This window comes from Panthera leo, chromosome B3, assembly GCF_018350215.1.
Source record: "Panthera leo isolate Ple1 chromosome B3, P.leo_Ple1_pat1.1, whole genome shotgun sequence".
NCBI lineage: Eukaryota > Metazoa > Chordata > Mammalia > Carnivora > Felidae > Panthera > Panthera leo.
Genome location: NC_056684.1, coordinates 133,383,432 through 133,408,015, shown reverse-complemented (window position 1 = coordinate 133,408,015; position 24,584 = coordinate 133,383,432). Strand labels below are relative to the sequence as shown.

The window sequence follows — 24,584 nt, the reverse complement described above, 5'->3', positions numbered from 1 at the left end:
TAACAACAAGGCATTGTAATTCTAAAAATGTATGTACCTAAAGTAGAGCTTCTAAATGTCTAAAACAACATGTATAGAGGAATTTATAACATTAAATGCATATACTAGAAGGGAAAAAAAATCAAATCAGTGATCTAAGTTTCCAATTCAAGAAATGAGAAAAAGAAGAAAAAATTAAAGCCAAAGCAAGCAAAAAGAAGGAAATAATAAAGATCAAAACAGAAATCAGTAAAATAGAAAACAGATAAACAGTAGAGAAAATCAGTGAAACCAAAAATGGATTCTTTGAAATGATCCATAAAATTTGTAAACCGTTAACAAGATTGGAAGAGTTAAAGAAAGAAGACACAAATTATGAACGCATAAGAAGAGGAAATAATACTACAGATTCATAGTATTAAAAAGCTGTAAGGGAACGGGTGCCTGGTTGGCTCAGTCAGTGGAGCATGTGACTCTTGATCTCGGGGTTGTGAGTTCAAGCCCCATATTGGGTACATAGGTTATTTAAAAAATAAAATCTTTAAGAAAAAAAGATTGTAAGGGAAAATTATGACCAACTTTATGCCAGTAAATGTGATCACTTACAGAAAATAGATTCCCTGAAACATGCAAACTACCAAAGCTCACTCAAGAAGAAATAGATAACCCAAATATTCCTATATCTTTAAAGAAATTGAATTTGTAATTAAAAACCTTCTAAGAAAACTACAGGCCAAGTTGACTTTCTTGGTGAATTCTACCAAACATTAAAGGAAGTGATTATAGCAATATTATAAAAACTTCGAGAAAACAGAGGAGGAGGAAAACACTCCCTAACTCATTTTATGAGACTGATATCTCATATGACTATAGATGCAAATATCCTCAACAAAATACCAACAAACTGAATCCAACAACATATAGAAAGGATTATGCTTTGGGGAGCCTGGGTGGCTCAGTCGGTTGAGCGTCCGACTTCGGCTCAGGTCACGATCTCACGATCCGGGAGTTCGAGCCCCGCGTCGGGCTCTGGGCTGATGGCTCAGAGCCCTGAGCCTGCTTCCGATTCTGTGTCTCCCTCTCTCTCTGCCCCTCCCCCGTTCATGCTCTGTCTCTCTCTGTCTCAAAAATAAATAAACGTTAAAAAAAAACAATTTAAAATAAAAAAAAAAAGAAAGGATTATGCTTTGACTGAGCGAGATTCATTTCAGGAATGCAAGGTTGACTTAACATGTGAAAATCAATTAATATAATTTATGAATAGAGGGGTGCCTGGGTGGCTCAGTCGGTTAAGCGTCCAACTTCGGCTCAGGTCATGATCTCTCATTTGTGAGTTTGAGCCCCGTGTCGGGCTCTGTGCTTACAGCCCAGAGCCTGGAGCCTGCTTCCGATTCTCTGTCCCTCTCTGTCTGTCTACTCCACCCCCCACTTGTGTGTGTGCTCTCTCTCTCTCTCTCTCTCAAAAATGAATAAACATAAAAAATTTTAAAAAATATATAATATATCAATAGAATAAAAGACAAAACCCACATGATAATGATAATTTCAGTAGATGTGGAGAAAGCATTTGACAAAATCCAACACCCTTTCATGATAAAAACGCCTCAGCAAACTAGGAATAGAAGTTCACATCTTCAACCTGATAAGGAGGCACCTATGAAAAGCCAATATCTAACAACATATATAATGGTGAAAGATTGGATGTTTTTCCCCTAAGATCAGGAGCATGACAAGGATGTCTCTTCTCACCACTTCTATTCAGTATTGTAGTAGAGGTTCTAGCCAATACAATTAGGCAATATAAAATAAAAGGCATCCAGATTAAAAGGGAGAAGTAAGACTATTTCTGTTTGCAGATGACATGATTTTGCATACAGAAAATCCTAAGGAATTCACACACACAAACCCTATTGTAACTAATACATGATTTCAGCAAGATTATAGAATACAAGGTCAATATAAAAACATCACTTTTATTTCTATACACTAGCAATAAACAATCTGAAAATGTAATTAAGAAGTCAATTCCATTTATAATAGCATCGGAAAGATGAAAATACATGGGGATAATAAAAAGAAGTACAAATCTTATACCCTGAAAACTACAAATCACTGTTGAAAGCAATTAAAGAAAATCTAAACAAATGGAAAGACATCCCCCTTTTTGGATCAAAAGACTTAACTTGTTAAGATATATCTGTATCTATACTCTCTCTCTTTCTACACACACACACACACACACACACACACACACACACGCACACACACACACACACACACACACATAATAAATACAAGATCCATTTTTAACTTTAGGAAAAGTGCCCAGGCCTTTAATGACTATGTGCTTAAAACAAACAAACAAACAAACAAACAAACACTTTTCTGAAGTTGAGTGATTACTCTGATCACATTTTAGTTTTTCCTGTTAAATTCAATTGAAATTAATTCTAATGGTTTAAGTTTAAAACTGGCTTATATAATACAATCTGTTTTTGTAAAATGATTTTTATCTTTCTTCCCTTGATACGTATGTATAGAGACATCTGGATTGTTGTTTAATGCATGCTAACTGGTTATTTCTGTAGGGGAGATATTTTGAGATGATTTTTAATTTTCTTTCTGTGTTGTACGGAATTGGTTTTTTGCTTTTTAAGATAATCATGGCATTTTTAAAAAAATTAAAAAACTATTTTTGAAAGCACACGAAGGCTAACTATTGGGCCCCAAAGTAGGGATGTCAAGGAGGCCGTTGAATATCTGAGTCTGGGATTCAGAGGGAGAAAGTCTGCAGCAGAGAGGATAAATTTGGGAGTTGGCAGCATAGAGATGATTTCTGAAGCTCAGAGGAACGGATGAGATCATCTTGAGGAGAGACTTACAAGAGACCGCGTTCTGTGCATCCGCAGCACTTGCAGGATGTTGGGAGGAGCCTGCAGTGAAGCCAAAACTGACGGTTCGCAGGGTCGGAGGAACACCCACCTCTTAGCACTTGCAGAGACAAGTGCTAAGTCGGGAAGGAGCCAGGCAGTTCTGAGAAGATGCTGGGATGTTGTTCAAATGCAAGGGTTGCCCGCCTGGATTTCATTCCACAACATCCGTTCATTGTGTGCTTTCTTTTCTGTTTCCCAAAGCTCGAGAGTTAGAGATCCAGCAATCGCTTCAACTCCGTTCAGAGAATAATGTCGAGACCTCTAAGAGCTTTGGGGCGTGGCTAACAGTTGGGTCTTTGGGGAGCTGCTGACTGTCAGCAAACGTGGACAACATGTTTGGAGAACACTTGTATGGTTTTTAAATGGGCCGCAAGTAGCTTCTGTTTGATAAATGCTTTATTCGACTTGCCAGTTTAAGGCGAGTAGCCTCTGTAATAGTAGATATGTGTTTACATGTCACTGTAACCCACTCAACTTACAGGTCTTTATCCTGCTTACTTGGCAGTCTTTCTTGCCGGGGCTAAAAGTTTAAACCTTTAAAACCTCTCTGTCTGTTGACAAAAGATCAAGTCTGGGGAGAGAGAGAGCTTTGGTTGTTTGTCTCGGCTCTCCCCTCGAGAGTCCGTAACCTTGGCTCTGTAGCTTAGAGGGTTCGCCCTCCCTAGGGAATTCTGGGGCCAATGCCAATCATAGTGCTTCTTAGGCTCCACCCTTTTTGAGTTCATCAAGCTTATGTAGGGCTGAAGCTTCAGTCTGCCTGTCTGTGACGTCGGCCATTGGTAGCTGATGACTATTCCCGCCTGTTGCTGGGACCTGTTTCTGTCTCACCCAGACTCTGTCAACATCCTGGCATCCAGCAGAACCCTCCGCCTCAGCTCTTCTCCCGGCACCGTGCACCCTTCAGCACCCTTCAGTCCTCAGCCATCCTCACCAGGAGGGCCACACATGCCCTGTCTCCTAGGTGCCATTCTCTCGGCTCTCCTAATCCTTGCACTCGCTTCTGCACCAGCCCCGATGCACCGGTGTGTGCGTGAGGAAGGTGATTTGTCAGGTCGTGCAGCGCGTGTAGACATGCGGTTTGAAGGGACGAGGCTTGGATGTGGATCTGATTAGTTTTCCGATTTTCTCCCCTTCTAGGTAATACTTACCAATATTCAAAACAGAAGCCCTAAGCCTGGCCCTGCTCCCCACGATCAAGAACTAGGTTTTTTCCTAGAAACAGGACTTCAGAGAGCCCATGTCCTCTATTTCAAAAATGGGTAAGCCTTCTTCATTTTTTAAATCAGGTTCCTAAAGAAGGAAAATAGAAAGCCTTACAGTGCTGTCTCCGGTTTAGCTATTGTAACAAAGCAATTTTAAGTATGAACTACGATTGGAATAGTTTTTTTAGAATAATGGATATAGGCTCTTTTGTCTGTTCTCCCCCGGCTCTCTCACTTTGCCATGAGGTTTGAAGGTGGGAGAGGGAGGAAGGAGGGCTGTATGGGTATGAGTCACATGAACGAAGCACCGGCCCAGCGGGAGTCGGCGGGGGGGGGGGGGGGGGGTCCGACGGGAGCCTGCTTTATGCCATCCTTTCTCCGTGGCAGTGGCTCTGCACACAGGCCTCCCCCTTCTTTTGGGGGACAAGTTCATGACGTGGAAATCCCAGCACACAGGGTCACTGTCCCTTGAATGGCTTATCAGTCCAGAGACTTGGGTTTGCCAAATATCGGACAGTTTTTATGAACGTGGGGGCGGCTCTGAGGCCACACAAGAACACTTTCCATTTGAGCTGCCTTTGGAAAGGGCACGCGAGGGCTAGCTGTCTAAGGCATTTGGTGGTGGTTTTCCTTTTTGTTTGGCTCTTACAAGAAATGCGATGATTGTGTTCCAAATCTCTTCAGCTGTCCCTTGTTTTGACCTTGTGCTGCAGGATAGATGTACATGAAGTCCAACAGTAGGTATCTGGCTCTTCCGTAGCTCCTCCTGGGTTGGGCACGGGAGGCCCCTAGGGGCCCATCCCCCTTCCTCTAGGAATAGTCACGTAGCGCTTTGAACGACAGAGGGGACGCAGGTCCCAGCCTTGGGATAAATGAACAGTGGAGTTGCTCCCTGTTCATTTTTAACAGCTTCAAACCTTGGGGGCGTAGCTCATGGAAAAGGCATTTCATCTGCCTGGGGGATCAAAGCCACACGCATCCATCTTCTGTTTGTTGTGCGTAAATGCTTATTTTCCAAATCTTGTTAAACTGTTTGTAGAGAAGGCCTGTTTGGCTCCAAAGGCCATTGATTCAGATTGGCATGGCCTGTAAAGGGCCGCAAGGACACCCCAAGGTTTGGACTGTCTTGAGGCCTTGGCACCAAGAAGATGCTCTCAAGTTTGATCTCATCCTCCACTGACTGAGATCATCTGAGCAATAGTGCATGTCCCCTAAGCTCCATTTTTAGTTCTGTTTCCAATGATGTTATAAATAGAGGGAGAAGGGAGGGAGCATGGAATATTTTTTTGAGGATCTGTTTCTTCTCCCTTTTAATAATAAGTGGTGGTCATCAAAGAGAGACCCTGACCTTGCTCTCCCTCCCTCTAACCTGTAAGTGTGTGTAGTTAACTCCCAGATGCAAGTCTGGAGGGGTGAATGCATTCCCTTGGGGCTCTCAGAGGTGCCAAACCGATACCTGCTATTGAAAATGCTTTGTGTAGGATTGGTGAGGGTGGGCTGGATCATTTGTTTTCATCTGAAGCCTATTCATTGAGGAGGAAGCCAGTCATACTGGGCTCTGGCCTCCTGCCCTGAAATGTTGGTGGTCCACCGGAGTCCAACTAAAAAATAATAACGATGAGAAGTTTGCACGAGATGATGGATTACATGCCAGGGATTGCTTACCGGCTCATTTCTCTTTTTGTTTCACCCAAGTTCAAGGAGATCCCCATTGACGTAGCCAAAGTGAAGAGACCGCTTAACTCTGAAGCCTTTTCTTCTCCTTTCTTGCCATCTTGCTGTTCTGTCTGGGCTCTGAAGACCAGTGATGGGATTGGCCAGCTACTCCAGAGGGTCCTTGCCAGCTGCAGCTTCCTGAAGGCTGGGATTGTGCGGCAGTGATGAGAGATTACTTTGGGGTGGATAGAGGTGAAGGCCAGTTAGGGGACCACAAAATGTGGATGAAAAGAGAAAAAGCAGCTGGAGCTTTTGGTCATGTCCAGTGCTTCCAGCACCACCTGACTTAGAGCAGTGGGTTTCTCAGGGCCCAAAAGCCAGACCTGGGTCATTTGTCAGTGGACGTCTGCAGCTAGGGTCTCTGCAGAGTAGGTGGGGACATCCGGAGGTAGCTGCTGTCCCTAAGCACCAGTGGCTTCTTACATCCCATCTCCTCATGTGTTTGCTCCTTTTCATCTTTCTGCCCCTGAAAAATATGTATCTGGAAGGATATAATGGACAGGGTTAGACTGATTTGTGAGGATAAGAAAATGTACTGTAGAAGAGCTTCATAATAAGAGATGGAAATCGATAAAGCAGATCTTTTTCTTTAGAAATACACTTAGGGGCTCCTGGGTGGCTCGGTCAGGTAAGCGTCCAGCTCTTGATTAGGCTCAGGTCATGACCTCATGGTTCGTGAGTTCAAGCCATGCATCGGGCTCTGTGCTGACAGTGTGGAACCTGCTTGGGATTCTCTCTCTCTCTCTCTCCCTCTCTCTCTCTCCCTCTCCCTCTCTGCCCCTCCCCCCACTCACACTCTCTTGCTCTCTCTCAAAATAAATACACAAACTTAAAAAAAAAGAGAAATATACTCAGATGCCCTCAGCTTTTTAGTTGTCGTCCCTGAGGACTTAATGAGTTTTAGTAATCAACTTTATACTTTTGTAATTCTCCCATCTTTTCTAAGAGTCAGTGCCAAACCAGTGAACTTGGGTCTCTTTCAGAAAGAGCCTGAGCTCCAGACCTTGGATCCCAGGGATGTCGTTGTGTTCACCAAGGCTCTTACTTTGTCATCATTGACCCTCACAGTGTTCGCTCTTTCCTGGGCATTGCCGCCCCGTGAGGCTGGCGCTGTAGGTCACCCCACGAGAACACGGTGACCTGGCTGCCGTTCTGCCTTCAGTCCTTCCAGCCCTGTGCCACACAGGGGAAGGTCTGTCTGTGTGTGGAGACGCTTGGTCCGACCCTCCGACGGCGCATGGTCTGCCGTCATCCTGCCCCCCTGGGAGGAAGCGCTGGACCCAAGCACGAGGCATTGCCAGGGGACAGTTCCCAGGCTCTGCTGTTGATTGGGGTTTTCTCATCACATTTTTCCTCATGTCTCATGCAGAGCATGTCCCAGGTCAGCATTTCTTCCTCTGTCCTCCTCTCCCCTGGCCCTTCCTGCAGCCTCTTTCCTCCTGGAGGGAGAGAATGCTTGGTGGCCATCCCAGCGCCACACTGCCCCGTCTGTTTCACATCTAGTTCTTACCCTGTGGGTAGCTCAGCCTCTGCAGAGGGTGCGATCAGAGAGTGTTAGCCTTCAAGCACCAGGACTGCTCCCTCCGTGGGTTCTCGGAGGGCCTTGCCCAGGCTGGCGCTCGGATGAGGGGCAGCGAGGGTGGGAGCCAGAGGCCTTGGACTTGGATGGAGCCAGTCCTTCTTCTCACTGGGTCTCAGTTTCTTTATCTGTGAAATGGGCGTAATCCCACCTATGTCACAGAGCTGAGGTAACGCACACGTGAGAAAATGCACGTGGAAGCTCTTTGTAGGGCGTCAGGCGAGCGGCAGGCGCTAAGTTGTCATTTCTGGTGATGATGGTGCCCAGCCGACTTTCCAGCAGGAAGTGGAACCAAGTTGAAGCGGGAGTTTGTGAAGCAGCCATCACTCATTTGGTTGCTGAGGCTCACACCACACGTTTTTCAGGGAAGGGCATTTATTTGTGACTGCTGCTTTGGGTGAGCTGTGCTCAAGATGTGTTATCAGTGAGCTTGGATAGCACTAATGACCGATGGCCTTGGTGCTTTAGGGAAAGGAGGTGGGGTGACTGGTCTGATGCGGTAGCAATGGGTGTTCACTGGGCAGCACAGGGGATCTCAGCCTGGCGCTCCCCTCAGCCTTCTTTTTTTTTTTGAAAGATTTTTTAAAATTTTATTTTTAAGTAATCTCTACACACAACATGGGGGCTCGAACTCACAACCCCAAGATCAAGAGTCGCACACTCTTCTGACTGAGCCAGCCAGGTGCCCCTCCCCTCAGCCTTCTAAGGAGAAGAGAAATGATTCTCCTCTCTTAAGTCCCCATGGCTCTTCCGGGAAGCTTGGCTTTGGGATTCCATTTATTGATTACATGCTGTTTTAGGAATATTTGATCATCTTTTATAAACAGAGGTCAGCAAAGGACATTTCAAGTGGCTCTGCTTCTTGTCAGCCATGTCAGAGGTACTGGCTGAGCAAAACAGATTGCAGTGTGTGTTTTCCCTGGCTCTGAATTTCTTTTACTTCAGGGAGGGTGGGGACAAGTTAAAACAAGGCAAATACCAGCGACACCTGGGAGGCGTGCCTGTGGGTTGTAGTTTTTGCTAGAGCGCATCCTGGAGTTGTACCTGGGAGACCCCGACTCAGAGAAGGTGGGAAGTCAGGCCTGTGGTCAGACTCTGAGCTCCCCGAGATGCTTGAGGCCACACTGGGGAGTAAAGCGGTGTAGAGCGCCTTTTTGGAGTTTTGTTATTACAGGCAATCAAATAGACCGCTAATCACCACTGTGCATTGGCTTTAAAGATTCCTAGACTTCCCCAGTAATTTTGGTGCCCTTTGTAACTGTTCAGCTTGGCTTACTGTAGCCTAGAATCAGCAGGCCAAAAAGGGGCAGAGAGGCCTGCAGTGTCCCACGGGCTGCTGAGTAGGGTGCTTCCTGTGTTTATGGTCCCCAGATAGCAGCCACAGGCAGACAGACTCCTACGGCCCATGTGACCATGGGGAAGGGGCCAGCCAGGAAGCCAGGGGGGCCGTGCTGTATGCACCATCTCCCCAGGCGCTGAAGCAGCTTGGCCTTCACCTTTGCCTGCTAGCTGGCATACCGGCTGTCTTCCCACCTGCAGTGGTCTGAAGTTTTCCCTTCTTAAACCGCACATGACTTTTTTTGTATCAGAAGCCAACGGGGAACATGGGAGAATTCAGATACATTTCCAGGAAGCTGTGTATCAACTTCTTGTCCGTGACGATCTTCCAGGGATTCAGAGATTAGAAGGAAATGGGCCTGCACTCTAGGAGATAGTAGGAGAAAAGAAAAGGTTAAGACGTAAACCTAAGTAGGGGCGCCTGGGTGGCTCAGTCGGTTAAGCATCTGACTTCGGCTCAGGTCACGAACTTGCCGTTTGTGGATGTGAGCCCTGCATCAGACTCTGTGCTCACAGCTCAGAGCCTGGAACCCGCTTCAGATTCTGTGTCTCCCTCTCTCTCTGCTTCTTCCCCACTCATGCCCTATCTCTCTAGGTCTCTCAAAAATAAACGTTAAAAAAAAAAAAAAAAGATGTAAACTTAAGTAACTTTAAAGGTTGTGAAATGAAGGAGGACACCTGATTACTTTAACTGAAGTGAGCTCGAGTTTCTAGGCCCATTTATTTATTCACTCAGCAAGGTCATTTGTTCATTCGTTTAATGAGGATTATTGCATACCTGTGAGGTAACGGACCCCATCTGAGTTAGGTGCTGGTGAAAAGGAGGGGCAATGTCCCTGCCCTCCTGCAACTTACAGTCCCATGGGGAGTTAGGAATTAAAACAAGCAATTTCTGGATAGTTTGTGTGAGTTGCCAGGGCAAGGTCCAGGTTGCCACAAAAGCAAATAGGAAAGCGGCCATGTCGAGACAGCCTCACGATTTGTAAAGGGAGTAAAGCTTTGAGGACGTGCACTTGAAATGCTGTCAATGCAAATCGACTAGGGAGTGCCAGGGCTACCTCCCAAATAGCTGGTAGAACTATGGAGTTAGAACTCTAGTCAGTATCGTATACATTCGGCTGGAGTGAGGGTTTATGTAGAGATCTGTGGATTTTCACATAAACCTCTCAGCATAGGGCCTGGCACGCCATAGATTTGGCCAGTCATCTGACAAGTATTTGTTGAGTTCTGCTGTATGTCAAGTACTGGGCTTGGTACTACATTGGCCAATAGAAGAGACATAGTCCAGGCTATCAGGGAGGATGCAGTCGACTGAGGGAGACAGATAATAAACTGGGAAACCGATGTGTGCAATTACAGATTGGAAGAAGTATCAGGCATTGAGTGGGTGCAGTGGAGGCAAAGAGCAGAGGACCTGCTTAGGTAGGGTGGTCAGTCCAGGCCTGCCGAGGAGGAGACACTGAGCCCAGGGCTTGACCGTGAGAAGGAGGTAACCCTGCCAACAGCAGGAGAAAGAGGATTCCAAGCAGAGCAGCCAGCATGTGCAGTGGTCTTGACTCGGGAAAGACCTTGGCGTGTTTCAGAATCTGAAAGGATTCTGCGTGGCTGAAGCAGTTGCAAGGGGAGAGTCACAGACTCGGTCCGGAGGACTTTTGGTCAACCTAGCTCACTGCCCTGAGCACGTCACACGAGTCATTTCCCTGCTAAGGAAAATTTCCATAATAGTTCAACTGATGACGGGGTATAGAATCTGGAAATCTGGGGACTTATCAGAGCACATTTGTTTCAGTCACTGCCCTTTACAGATGGGGAATCTGAGAGCCAGAGAAATCACGTTCAGTATCATCTAATAAACGTGTATTGAGAACCTTACTGGGTTACTTTACTGATGCCGAACACTGATCTAAGAACAGGTGTGACCCAGTCAGTGCCCCTGTGGAGTTTACATTTTGGTTGGGAAAACAGTCAGTAGATAAGGCAGCAGGATTTTAAACCACACAACCAGTTGGTGGCACAGCTGGGGCTTGGACCTCCTCCTGACACCCAGTCCTGTTCTCTCACCACTTGGCCCACATGGACCGTGCCCAGTTGGTACTCTGTTCTTGACAGTGGTGCACTGGGCAGCGTAGCTTGGAGGAAAGTGTTACACTTAGAAAACAAGGACTTTTAAAAGGCAGTCGAGATGTAATTATTTATGTAACAGAATGCATCAGCCAAATCTTCTCTGTTTTGTTTAAATGTAGACTAGGTCTGGCTAATCCCTTAATGCCATCAGAACTTTAGTATGGAAACAAAGGAATCTTTGTCAATTTTAATTATGAAACCCCAAGACCACTTTCAGTGATGAATTATGGGGAATGAATTATAGGGAACAGGTAATTGCTTTCAATGTACTCACAATGAATGTTGGAGCCCTGTGTTGTCTGAAAGCTTTACGAGTGCAAGGGAGGTGCGTCCATGTTGGTCTGCCCTTGGCTTTAGTGGAAGAGGGTAGGTCATTTTAGGCTTCCAAAGTGCTGAGATGGGAGGGTTGAAAGGGGAGGGACCGGTGAACTAACCGGCAGTTCATTGCATCTCATAAAGGCCTCTGTGCACATGGTTTTGACCGGCTGTGCGCTGCCTCCTTTCAGTCACCATTTAGAATTGGAGCTCCCTGGAACATGAGCTAGTAGATGAGTTTAGTTCAGTTCTTTGCAATAGATCTGTCTCTTGGTGATTTTCTGTTTTGACGGGGACAGGAGGGGAGGGAGAGATTATTTGTTTATTCATTCACTTATTTATTCATCCATCAAATATTCATGGACTAGGAGCTAGGGTTAAGCACACAAATGATCCCTATGGACTTTCTAGTTCAGCAGGAAAATAAAAATTCCCAGTGAGTCAAGCCTTCGGAAATAGGACAAAGACAACGCTAATTTTTAAATTTTTAAAAATTTACCCTTTCACTTGGCAAGTTTTCCTGAAAGAGATAGTTGTACAATATAATGTCTGACAATCAAAGTTAACAGGTTTTTTTTTTTTTTTTTTTTAATATTCCCAATACCTCTTGATATGACTGGAGATTGATCCCCCTGGGAATTACTGATAGCAGTGGCAATATTTGCAGAACAATTCTTGGGTCATGCTCTGGATGGGGATAGCCCAGAAAAACACACACTGGTGGTATCAGTGCTATCAGGAACACTACCCACCTCTGTTTGGTTTCAGATGATGTGTTGTGACCTTCACTTGTTCTGCCAGCATAAATATCTGAGGATATTTACCTGAGGATAAAATGGTGAGCAGCCCTACCTGCTCCTTGCTCCCGGAGAGAAATTCGATCATTATATTCTTGGGTGTCTAGGGCTGAGATAGTGCTCAGAAGGGAAGGTCCCCATTTCTGTGGGAGTCCATTTTGAAATGACATTGACCTAGATTTGGTGGTGAGGGGAGGTTTTCCTGAGGGAGTGACTGAGCAGAAGCCTGAGAAGATAAATCATTGCGTGGCAGCTAAGTGGCAAAGTCAAGGGTTGGGGGGGTGGTGCTTATTGTTTAGACCTGCAGGGATCTTCAGAAGCGGCTTGCCCAACGGACCCATCCTTTTTTTCTGTCTTTTTTTCTCCTTAGCGTTTAACCAGCATCGAATATACTATACACAGTGCTCCCCAGGGTCTTCTTAGGTTCAGTGAAAAACACTCTAACTCACAAGACTTTCACAGGCCACAGTTGACACCCATCTAGATAGAAGAATCCAGAACAGGATCGTAAATTGCCAGCAGGGCAACGTCAGGGGTTTCTCTTCTTTGTGAATCATGGTCTCAGCAGTCCGTATGGCCACCCAGCAGCTGTTGTATTTGCCCCTCCCCCATCAGAGAATGAGCCTCGCAATTAGTGGGCACGGGATCTGTCCCAAGTACTCAGGGTTCCCCTAGGGAGGTGCTCAGTTTTAAGCCCTCACATTTGAGGAAGCCCAAGCTACGACGTCCTCGTCAGATGTATATGGTTCCTTCCAGTCCAGATGCAAGTTATCAATCAGGGGTCACTTTTATCATAAGCAATGTTGCCTGGTAACATAATTGACATTTTATCTTTATTAGGTTTCCTGGGAAACAGAACTGGAAAGTTAACCTCGGGTCAAGTTCTCAAGCAGATGAGGAAGGGAATTTGTTAACCCTTTGCTCGAATTGTATTTTTTTTTTTTTTCTTATCTAATTTGTCTGTCTCCCATCACTAGAATATACGTTCCACTTGGGCAGAAGTTTCTCTTTTGTGTGGGGAGCAGTGTCTGGTACAGAGCTGTACGTGAATGAACGAGTGAGTAAATGAGCTTCTTGTTTTCAGCTGAGATAGCCATGGCTCACAGATGCCTGACGTTTGTGTGCTTACCTTAAAATTAGGTGATGTAGCATATATTTATCGAGAGCTCAATGGAACTTACTGCCCCAGTTAACTGCTTCTCGGTGGTAAAGAGGGAGATGTTCTCTCCTCATCTAGGTCTTTCTGCATATCATGTCCTTCTGTTAAAGGAGGGTGGAGGGGGCCAGGCATCAGATAACTTCCTTGACCTCAGTAGGAAGTAATACATTTTCTGGGTAAAGCTTTGGGACCTCTGCTTTCCTCCTTACCTCTGGGATTGGAGGATATTTGCAGTAACGGCGGCTTAACTATAAGAAAGGTCTCAAGCAGGCCCTGGCCTAGCTTAGTGCTCCTAGCTTAGTGGAATTTTGGTGACTTCAGGCCTCCTCACGGAAGCCTCATATGCACCCGTCTGGATGGGAGTCCAGAGTTCCCACAGCAGGGACGAGAATGACTGTCTTCAGTGGTTTAGTTGTTGAGAAAGTTTGCTCCCAGGGCTTCCCAGACCCGCATTTTTCAAGTAAGGAACTCTTCGAGTTGAAACTTCTTGGGGCAAAGTTGGACACTGAAGCACGTCAGAGTATTTTAAGTGTGGCCTTTGTACGCGGCCCCCAAGGGCCAACTGTTGAAATGACACATGTGTGTTGGGAAAGAGGAATTCGCATCCTGTCTGGTCAAGAAGGAAGCCAAATTTTACCCTCTCTGAGCCTGTCAGACTCCGGGAAGCCTTCCTGGTGGTTTAGTGGTATCCATGCCACAGAGCAAGTCCAGAGGTATTAGCCCTGGAAGCAGGGTGGATGGGAAGGAGAGGGGTGGGGACACAGGCAGCACCCCTGTTCTGGCTCTTGGCCAGAGCAAACTCATTAAGCCGCTGTTTTCTTTCCCTGGTTTCGGTGTCAAATGCATTAATACTTTACACGAGAACAGGGTCGGAGGGGATGGGGTCCCCAGCTCTTTCAAGGGATACTTCCTACCTATTTCTTTTTAAATCATTGTGTTTCTCTCCATTCTTTTTTTCTCAGAGGTATTTTTAGTCAAGTCTTAGAGTGGCAGAGAGAGATTGAGCTAAAGCCCAGAAAATGACAAAGGCATCTTTGCAGAATTTCTGACTTTTCTTAGGAACTACTAGAACCTTCTACTGAAAACGAGCGGGGTTATAAATTTTCTTACAAATATCTGCCTTTATGTTTGTATATTTATATTTATATGGCAATATCTGCCATAGATCTGTACACCAACAAGGAAATCTACGATATAATTGTATTTTCTCATAGCAAAGCTCTCTGTTAAATTACAAGATTTTTATTTTTTCATTTTTTATTTTTTTTAATGTTTATTTATTTTTGAGAGAGAGAGCGTGAGCGTGTGAGGAGCAGAGAGAGAGAGGGAGACACAGAATGTGAAGCAGGCAACAGGCTCTGAGCTGTCAGCACAGAGCCCGACGCAGGCCTCAAACCCCCAAACTGTGAGATCATGACCTGAGCCAAAGTCGGATGCTTAACCAGTTGAGCCACCCAGGTGCCCCTGTTAAATTACCAGACTTTTAAAAATTAATGAATTATTTCTTTTCAATTGACATTTGGTTTTTCCACTTTCCTCTCTATTTTAGGTTTGAATTTTTCCTGTTTATTTGTGAGTTTGGTGGTAATTCTTTAGGCCTGGCACAGACACATGGTACCTTCCTTCTGCTAGTTCTTCCTCCCATATCCTCTCTGTGCTGGCAGGTGCTTGGCTGAAGGGTGTGGTAGCTGGTTCTCCTTTGAATCTCCCTGGCAATTAGCATCAGAAGCAACAATCTATGCATGTTGGAAATAAGCAGCTAAAATATCAATAGAATCAGATGCTGTGTTTCTTCTGAAGAATGCCCCAGAAAAACTCATTAGCCAGACTTGGTAAAACCTCTGAATTACAGATTAAAAAAAAAAAAAAAAAAAAAAAAAAAGATGCAATTATGTTGCTTTCAAGTACATTTTGAGCTAGTTTTAAGAAAAAAAACTATTGCCAACTCAGTTCCATCAATGTTTATTGAGAGCCTGCTGGGCGCTCGTCGCTAGGGTAAGCTCTGGGATAGGAGACGAATAAAAACTGTTCTCCGAGCCCATGGGGAAGACAAGGATGTTGACGAACAATTTTAACACCTGGTGAAAAGCACAATCATAAAGGGATGGGTTGGAGAAAAGAAGGGGGAGGAAGGAAGAAGCAGCCACCTCCCTATGTGAGCTCATCCAGTTTCTTAGAAGAATTGACATTTGAACTTGGTCTTTGAAGGAGGGGTTACAGTTTCCCATCTTAGGAAGGACTGGGGGGACAGGGGTGTTAGTCACAGGTGAATGCTAGATCTATCAGGCCAGATACATTTCATACGCTCACTGGAGGCAGCATTGTCTAGTGGTTAAAGAGCACTGACTCTAGGTTTTATAGAGACATTCACCAGCACTGTGATCTTGGCAAGTTTCTTGACCTCTCTGTTTCAATTTCCCTATTTGTAAATTGGGGATAATAATAGTGCTAATTCATGTGTTGTTTAAGCAGATTAAGTGGGTTCAGTAACGATAGTGTGCTTGAACGGTGTCTGGCACATAGTAAGCTCTATACCAAGGTTTGATCGGCTCCACAGACTGAAGGATTTGTCAGCTTCCTAGAGGGAAAGGTACGATTGGCAGCTAAGAAATCTGGGAAAGTGATGACAACAGGGGCCGCATGGCTTTTGGATCTTCTCACATATCCACGTAAAAAAGACACAGTAGGGGCTGCTGGGTGGCTCAGTCGGTTGAGCGTCTGACTTCAGCTCAGGTCATGATCTCATGGTTCCTGAGTTCGAGGCCCATGTCAGGCTCTGTGCTGACAGCTCACAGCCTGGAGCCTGCTTCGGATTCTGTGTCTCCTTCTCTCTCTACCCCTCCCCCACTTGCACCTTGTCTGTCTCTCTCTTAAAAATAAATAAACATTAAAAAACATTTTTTTTTAAAGATACCGTAACCAGGCAGCAAACCCAAAACAACATTTATAACAGAACCAGATGCCAAGGTATACTCGTGAACACCAAGGTACAAGCTGATGTGACAACTCCCGACAGCTATGGACTAGCATGTTACTTGCATTTGTGTAGGAGAATGCAGAAGGAAGCGATGGGGCATCTGATGGACCTGAGAGTAAGAGACTTTAAAATAGCCAACAAGAGTTGGCTGGACAGCTTGGCAGGCCAGTTGGGATCAGCGGTTAAAAATGAGAGGGTTTTGCCGAGTAAGGTCTAAGGGGCTGGAGCAGTGTGGCCCCTCTGAAGACTTGAAAATGGACCAGTGGGCTCTTTGCCGGGACTGGGCCCCACAATGAGGGGAAACTGCAGAGCGTGGAATGGAAGTTGACCAAGAAGTGACACAAGAGACAAAAGACTGAAAAGGTAAACGTTGGGGGGAGAGGGAGATAGCCAAGAGTTATCATAAAGCAAGCTGCTAAGTTTTTTAGCAGCTTTATTTAGGTTTTATAGATATATATCAAAAACTCACCTGTTGTAAATTTGCAGTTTAATTGCTTTGAGTAAATTTTTACAGTGGTGCAGTCATCAGCACATGGCACCTTTAGAACATTTCCATCACCCTAAAAAGTTCATGCGTATTTGTTTCCATTCCCACCCTTAGCCCCGGGCAACCACTGATCTGTTCTCTGGCTCTATGGATTTGCCTTCTCTAAACATTTCACAGAAAGGAAATCATAGAATATGGAGTCCTTTGTGTCTTGCCTCTTTCACTTTGCATGGTTTTTATGTGCACCCACATTGTAGCAAGTCTCAGTAGGTCATTGCTTTTTATTGCTAAATAGTTATTGCATCACATGGCTATGCTATCTTTTGTGTATTCATTTACCAATTGATGAACGTTTGGATTGCTTGCACTTTTTAACTGTTATGAATAATACTGCTATGAACATTCATGTACAAGTCTTTCTGTAGACATGTTTTCATTGCCCTTGGATGGATTCATGGGAGTGGAATTGATGGGTCATATAAGTTTGTGTTTAACTTTTTAAGAAACTGCCAAGCTGTTTTCCAAAGTGGTTGTGCCATTTTACATTCCTGCCAGCAACGTGGGAGCGTTCCAACTTCTTTTCATCCTCTTTGACACTTAGTGTTGTCAGTTTTCAAATTAAAGCCAGTCTAGTGGGTTTCTAGTGGTATCTCATTGTGATTTTAATGTGTATTTCCCTAATGATTAATGAGGTTCAGCAGTTTTCGTGTGCCTCTTGGCTGTCCTTATATCTTCTGTATGAAATATCTATTCAGATCTTTTGCCTGGTTTTCTACTGTGTTGTCTTATTATCAGGTTGTAGGACTTCTTTATATATTCTTGATGCAAGTCTTTCATCAGGTATATACTTTGCATGTATTTTCTGCCTGTCTGTGGCTTGTATTAATTTTTTTTAATGAGGTCATTTAAAGAGGAAAGTTGATTTTGATGGAGTCTAATTTTTCTTTTTATGGGTCATCCTTTGGTGTCGTATCTAAGACTACAGATTTTCTCCTATGTTTTATTCCAGAAAATTTCTAGTTTTAGCTTTTACATGTAGGTCTGTTATCTGCTTTAATATTTGTGTATGCTGTGAGGTAAGGGTCTGAGTAAAAAAGTTTTTTGTATCTAGATATCCAGTTGTCCAACCATCATTTGTTGAAAAGTCTCTTTTCCCACTAAATTGCCTTGACACTTTTGTAAAAAAATTAGTTAACTGAACATAAATCTAAAGGTTTATTTCTGGAATCTCTGTTTTGTTGCATTGATTTATATGTCTGTCTATAAGCCAATACCACACTGTCTTGAATATGTAGCTTTACAGCAAGTTTTGAAATTAGATAGTGTGAGTTCTCTAACTTTGTTCTTTTTCAAAATTATTTTGGCTATTCTCAGTCCTTGACATTTCCATATAAATTTTAGAATCAGCTTGTCAATTTCTACAAAAAAAGCCTGCCAGGATTTTGATAAGGTTGGCAGTGAATCTCTAGATCAATTGAGGGAGTATTGCCATAAAAGTAATAGTGAATCTCCCAATCCAGGATCTCTTCATTTATTTAGATTTTCTTTAATTTCTCTCAAGAATTTTTTGTGGCTTTTATTGTGCAAGTTAAGCATTTATTGTTGTTTCTAATTATTTTATTCATTTTTATGCTATTGTGAATGGAATTATTATTTTCTTTAAAAAAATTTTTTTTTAATGTTTATTTTGGAGAGAGACCGAATGCAAGTGGGGGAGGGGCAGAGAGAGAGGGAGACACAGAATCTGAAGCAGCTGCAGGCTCTTATCTGTCAGCACAGAGCCTGATGCGGGGCACAGACCCATGAACCGTGAGATCGTGACCTGAGCCGAAGTCGGACGCTTAACCGACTGAGCCACCCAGGCCTCCTGAGGAATTATTTTCTTAATTTCACTTTCAGATTATTCTTTGCTATCATATAGATATACTGTTGATATATTGTTGTATTTCAATATCGTTTCTTGTGATGTTGCCAAACTTACTAATTAGTTGTGGTAAATTTTTTAATAGATTCCTTAGAATTTTTATATGCGGCATCACATCATCAGTGAATAAAACCAGTTTCACTTCCTCCTTTCCAAACTGTATGCCTTTTACTTCCATTTGTTACCTTGTTGCATTGTCAAGAACTTCCAAAACAAAGCTGAGGAGAAGTGATAAGAGTAGACATCTTTATCTTATTCCTGCCTGATCTTAAGAAGTAAGCATTCGGTCTTTCACCATAACATGTTAGCTGTAGGTTCTTTATAAATGCCTCTTTGTCTCTGGTAATGTTTCCTCACTTACAGACTGTCTTATGTGATATCAGTATAACCATACTAGCTGTCTTGTAGTTACTGTTTACATAGTGTATCTTTTTTATCCTTTTATTTTCAACCTGTTTGTGTCTTTGGAGTAAAGTACTACTTGTATATATTTCTTGTAGATAGCATGTAGTTGGATCTTGCTTTTTTAATTTAGTATAAACATTTTTGCCTTTTGATTCAATTCCCATTTAATGTAACTGTTGATGTGATTCGACTCATGTCTGCATCTTGCTTTTTTTCTATATGTCTGGCATCTTTTTTGATTCTTTGTTTCTCCCTATCACTTTCTTTTGTGTTAAGCAAATACTTTTTAGTATTACATCTTAACTCTTCTGTTGATTTTTTATGAATTACAATGTAGATCTTAAATGATCATGGTCTACTTCAGCTTAACGCTGACTCAATTTTACTAAAATCTACAACTTGACTCTAATATAGCTTCATTTCCTCCCTTCTTTGTGCTATTAATGTCTCTCTATGTTATAAACACAACAGTGCAGAAAATAGGTATTCCCTTATACAATCTTATAGGAGTTTAAAATGATTTAAAAATGTATTCATACAATATTTTATATTTACCCCTATATTTACATTCCTGGTACTCTTACTGATTTTTGTCCTGTGGATTCAAATTGCCCTCTGTTGTCATTTCCTTGTAGTCTGGACTTCCTTTAAAATTTCGTATTGGGTGTGAGAATTCCCTAGCTGAGAATTCCCTCACTCTTTGTTTATCTGGGAATGTCATTATTGGCCTTCATTTCTGGGTGATAGCTTTACTGTAGATAGAATTCTTGGTGATAGTTTCTTTTCTTTCCGTACCTAGAGTGTATCTACTCCTCTGATGAGAATAGTATGGTTGTTCCCCTGTATGTGATTAATTTGGTTGTTACTTTCAAGGTTTTTTTTTTTTTCTTGCTTTTGGCAGGCTTATAATTACATGTTTGTTTTTCTAAAGTACTTTTTCTCTCTGTTCTTTGGACTGGACAATTTTTATTCATTCATCTTTAAGCTTGTGATTTTTCTGCCATCTCAAAGCAGCCAAATTCCGTTCAGGGAATTTTTCATTGTACTTATACTTTTTAATTCTAAAAATCTTCATTTAGTTAATTTCTATCATTTCTGTTTCACTATTGAGATTCCCTGTTTTTGAATCGACTGATCTTAAAAAAACATCTTCGTATATGGTTTCTGTTAATTCTTTGATTGTACTTATAATGGCTTCTTTGAAGTCTTTGCTAAATCCAACATGTGGATCCATTTGGAGTGAGTTTATATTGATTGCTCTTTTTTTCTGGCCATAGGTCAGGCTTTTCTGTTTCTTTGTGTGTCTCATAACAGATAGAGTACAATCACAAATTTTAAAATGGAAAGAGAACGCTGATAGCACATGTGGAGAATAAATTTTTAATATTTCAGTAATCACAATGATGGTGGTATTATTAGTACTGCTACTCCAAAACACTTTTATGTGACATGGAATAAAGCAAATGAATACTTATGGAATGTTCTATCTATTATGCCCTGTGTCCTTGAGAACCAGATTTCTTGGTGTGGGAGAAAGGCAAAACAGATTTAAAATGGAAGAAATCAAGAACAAACTGTGTCAGTCATGAATGATTAAATTGGAAATGATTGAAACCATGAGGTAGTGTGTGTCTGCATATGTACATGTGTGTGCATGTGTGTATATATACACATATCTACACCTGTGTGCGTGAGAGAGAGAGGGAGGGAGAGAAAAAGGGAGAGAGGGAGAGAGGTCTGAGTCAGTGACTGACCCAGTAGCAATGAACATCCCTAGTGCATGATTGTGATCTTGAAGTATCATTTACCAATAAAAGAAATCATTCCAGTTCTGGAATAAGAAATGAATAGGGTGAGTTTGGAACATCTTTACATACCAGATAGCAAGGAAACTCAAAAGATTTCTAGGATCATGTTTAAAGAATTCAGGCCAAATATGGGACAATTTGAATTTCAAGAAGGATAAAAATTGCAAGAGACTCATCAAATATGTTTAAATTCATGAGTTCTAAATCGGTATCAACAAAGTAAATAAAAAGCACTGGAAAACCGAATATTAGATGAAAGGAAACACCTTCCTATAAGATTATTCCAGCTAATGAATGAAAATGCAAAGAGAGACTTAGAATATCACCATTTTGTACCTCCCAGTGAATTCATGTATCTAAGGGCTGCTAACACCAAAAAAAAAAAAAAAAAAAAGTGACAGCCAGAAATGATGTGCCTCCTGATAGAGGGGTACACCACTGGCAAAATCTTGAGCAAAGGGATTGAACTTGAATAGGTCAAGTCTTGAATTCCAACTACCAAGTTTAAGAAATACAGACAACAGAGAAAAGTATGAAACTGTGCCGTTTTCCAGCTAAGGAGAAACTCGATGGGGCAAACAGTTCAGATTCTTTAATAGATAAATTCTAAGGAAAAGAAGGAGGTAGAAAGGGCACCTACAGATTAAGAGATTTTAAAGACTCCTCGAGTAAGGAGAAAAGTGGGCAAGACTGAACTGTAGTGTAGGTATGTATACTCGAGGGAGTAAGCCATAAGGAAATGGAATGAGGCGATTATTCTAAAGGACAGGGTAGCAGGTACTTTTGGGTGGAGGGAGGAGCCTGTTAATTGGGATAGGGTGTTTGACAATGGTCTTTTTTTTTTTTTTTTAGAGAGAGAGCATGTGTGCACAAGCAGGGGGAGACACAAGAGGGAAATAGAGAGAGAGAAAGAGAGAGAGAAAAAAACAATCCTAAACAGATTGCAGGCTTTTTGCAGAGCCTGATGCAGGGCTCGATCCCACGATCTCCGGGATCACAACCTGAGCCGAAATGAAGAGTAGGATGCCCAACCGACTGAGTCTCCCAGGCTCTCCTCCCTGACAGTGGTCTTTTTTTAAACCTGAGTGGTAGTTATAAGGGTGTTTGCCTCCTAAGAATTCCCCAGGAGATTTATTTGTTTTATTTGGCTGTCTGCTCTATATTTCATACAATAAAAGTTAACAAAGAATGGGGGAGGGTGGGCAGTGAAAGATGAGATAGAACAGTGCCCAGCAGAGAGCAGGGGAGGGATCCCTGTACTGGGAAGCCAGGGGCCACTCACTGATGGAGCTGCTGGGCGGGCCTCTCCCTTTCTCTCTCAGGGACTCGGTCTCCCTCTCTGTCAGTTGAAGGTAATGAAGTCCTACATGCCTCACTAGGTTGGTGGGAGAACCATCTGGAATAATGGGTTGGGAGATGGCATGGAACCAGTTGGTGTTGCCTCGGAAGAAGATAATGATGGTGGTTCGCATTTACTCAGCGATGACTGTTACGTCACGTAATCCTGACAGCAGCCCTGTGAGTAGCAGGTATGCAGCTGGGTCGTATCCTGCGAGCACACGAGGACCCAGTCTCTGTCCTGAAGGAGCTGAAAGTCTTAGAGGGGCTTTCTTGATGAGGGAGTGAAATATTTTTTAATTACCTTGTCAGTGGTTTATTAATACACTTCTGAATGGCTTCGAGGGGCTTGAAAATAGCTTATTCCCCCAAGACAATTAAATATGCTCCTCACAGATCACGCTTGTCCTGTCCTGCTCGTGTGCTTAGCAAAGCTTTTTTTTTTTCTATAGATGGTCCAAAGGTACAGTTGAGCTCACCATCTTAGACGACTGGTTGTGAATGGGAAGGTCAAATAAACGAGTCACTGTATGATGAAAGAATTTAATTTATAAGCTTGTCCTGATGACTGGGGAGAGACCCGTCTCTGTACTGTCGTCCTTTGGTCAGTGTTAGTCTCTCTGAGACCGTCTTACTTCAGAGTTGTGTTTCTGCCCAGACCACTCAGCAGAAATTCCCCGAGGTTCCTTTGTCCTCCGCCCCCAGGGGAGGGGCCTCCAATCCCATCCCTTCTTTAGAAACCAGTGTATTCAGGTGGAGACTTGGACCCTCGCTGCTCCCAACCTTTCTGGCCTCTCTTCTGCCTCTGTTTCTGCGTCACGCGAAGCGGTCACAGTTTCCAGGTTGTCTGCGGGCTTCTGCACGACGGGGATGGTCTTCAGCTTTCGCACCAGAATCAGATTGAGCCTGAGTTCAAATGCTGGCTCTTCTATCTGTGGGCTGTACGATGTTACGTAATTTCCTGAGCCTTTGTTTCCTCATGTAAAAGTTCTGTAAAACTACAGAAGGTGCTAAATAAATACTTGTTGGTTGGTTGAGAAGAACATTTTGATATAGTATATAATAGAAGCTGGTCCTGATTTGCCTCTGTTTTCTGCTAAACCAAAGGCACACGGACATAGCAGCGGCTGCTTTTGGCTCTGGCCCAGTCAATGTTGACATGTGGAGCGGAGAGCCAGATGATAGATGGTGGGAGGCAGTGGATGGTTGGAGAACGGGGGGAGTTCACATGGTTCTGAGCACTGGGTCAGGAGCTGTACAGGTGTCATCTTACTCCGGTGTTTGGAGGGAAGATAGTCCCATTTTCTAGACGAGGAAACAGGCACAGCAAGATAAAGCCAGTTGCCCACATTCTTACCCTTCGCGGTGCGTGCCTAGCATCTGGTATTGTTTTCCCTTCGCTGTGTTTCCAGATGTCTCACATTCCATTCTCCCTTCCTCCTCTTCTGCTCATGATCACCCGCAACCTTTGCCCTTTTCTTCTTTTCTGTCCCCAGCTTATTAGCCTCTCCCAGACCCAAGCAAGTTATCTGGCATGACTCACGGGAATGTCTGCGAATCCCAAACGGCACCACGCTGCCTCAAGCTGAGATATACTGCTTTATTTCCCCAAGAAAAATACTGGAGGCTCTCATTTGCCAATTTAATGGCGGAGCTCCCCCCCCCCCCCCCCCCCGCCCCGCCTTCCCCACATGGAGTGTATCTGGTCTGGTTTTGAACTCTACACCTTAGGCAGGCCTGGGGCCCCAGCACCGCCCCCAGCTGCTGCTGCTGCCTGGCCCCACCCACGTCGCTGCTTGCTTGGCTCCTGAAGGCGTTTGGACCCATGACCCTGTACATTTAAAGATCTTTTTCTTTTTTTTCTTTTTAACTGAGTCCCTTGGATTTTTTTCCCACTTGTCATAGCTTTTAAAATATTGTCCCCAGACGTTGTTCTGGAACTGCAGTTCTGTTTTCCGCTAATTGAAATGGAAGTGAGTATTGCACTCTGATCCTTGTACTTAACTTTCAGCTCAAGTATTGCAGTACATTTGGAAGGACTGTCCTCCCCTTGATGTCTTCTCCGCCTTTTTCCTTCTCCGTAGCACAATCGGCTGGGTGAGCAGGAGGTCAAAAGTACTTGTGAGACAGTTAGTGGTTCAGCCTCCCAGGTTAACCTTTTTGAGTTTGGCCTGGCCCTCATCAATTGATTCAGAGCAATCTCTGTAAGTTGGCTGTTTTAACTGAGACAGCACGAGAAGGATTCAGTTCACCTCCCTCAGTGCCTCTGCTTCTCAGTGTTGCATTTGTCCCGGACCGTCCCCTACAGCTTCGGTGGGGACTCTGCACTCCTCCCTGTGGGCACCAGCACACTTGGGAGATCTCACCATCATTTCCTGGGAGAGTGATTACAGAGCCCCGGAGAAGGAGCTTCTGTTACCCTCCCTTGACATGGGTTGTTGTCTTTTGTCTTTGAGGGCATGGTAGGTTTTCAGTAAATAACAAAGTGAATGAGTGAATCCAA

The 24,584-nt window shown here is 43.6% G+C and overlaps 1 protein-coding gene across 11 annotated transcripts in view; it reads left to right on the top strand.

Moving 5' to 3' along the window:
* TTC7B (tetratricopeptide repeat domain 7B) overlaps window positions 1-24,584 on the top strand; it is a 254,266-nt gene that overhangs the window by 76,175 nt on the left and 153,507 nt on the right. For 6 of the 11 annotated variants that reach the window (XM_042944076.1, XM_042944078.1, XM_042944081.1 and 3 more), the window contains one exon: window positions 4,050-4,171. In XM_042944076.1, the coding sequence (XP_042800010.1) occupies window positions 4,050-4,171 (122 nt within the window). Of the gene's footprint in view, window positions 1-4,049; window positions 4,172-4,827; window positions 4,852-12,887; window positions 13,041-16,056; window positions 16,483-22,087; window positions 22,273-24,584 lie in introns of those variants that run through there. The other 5 variants (XM_042944086.1, XM_042944083.1, XM_042944085.1 and 2 more) reach the window with 5 other exon arrangements.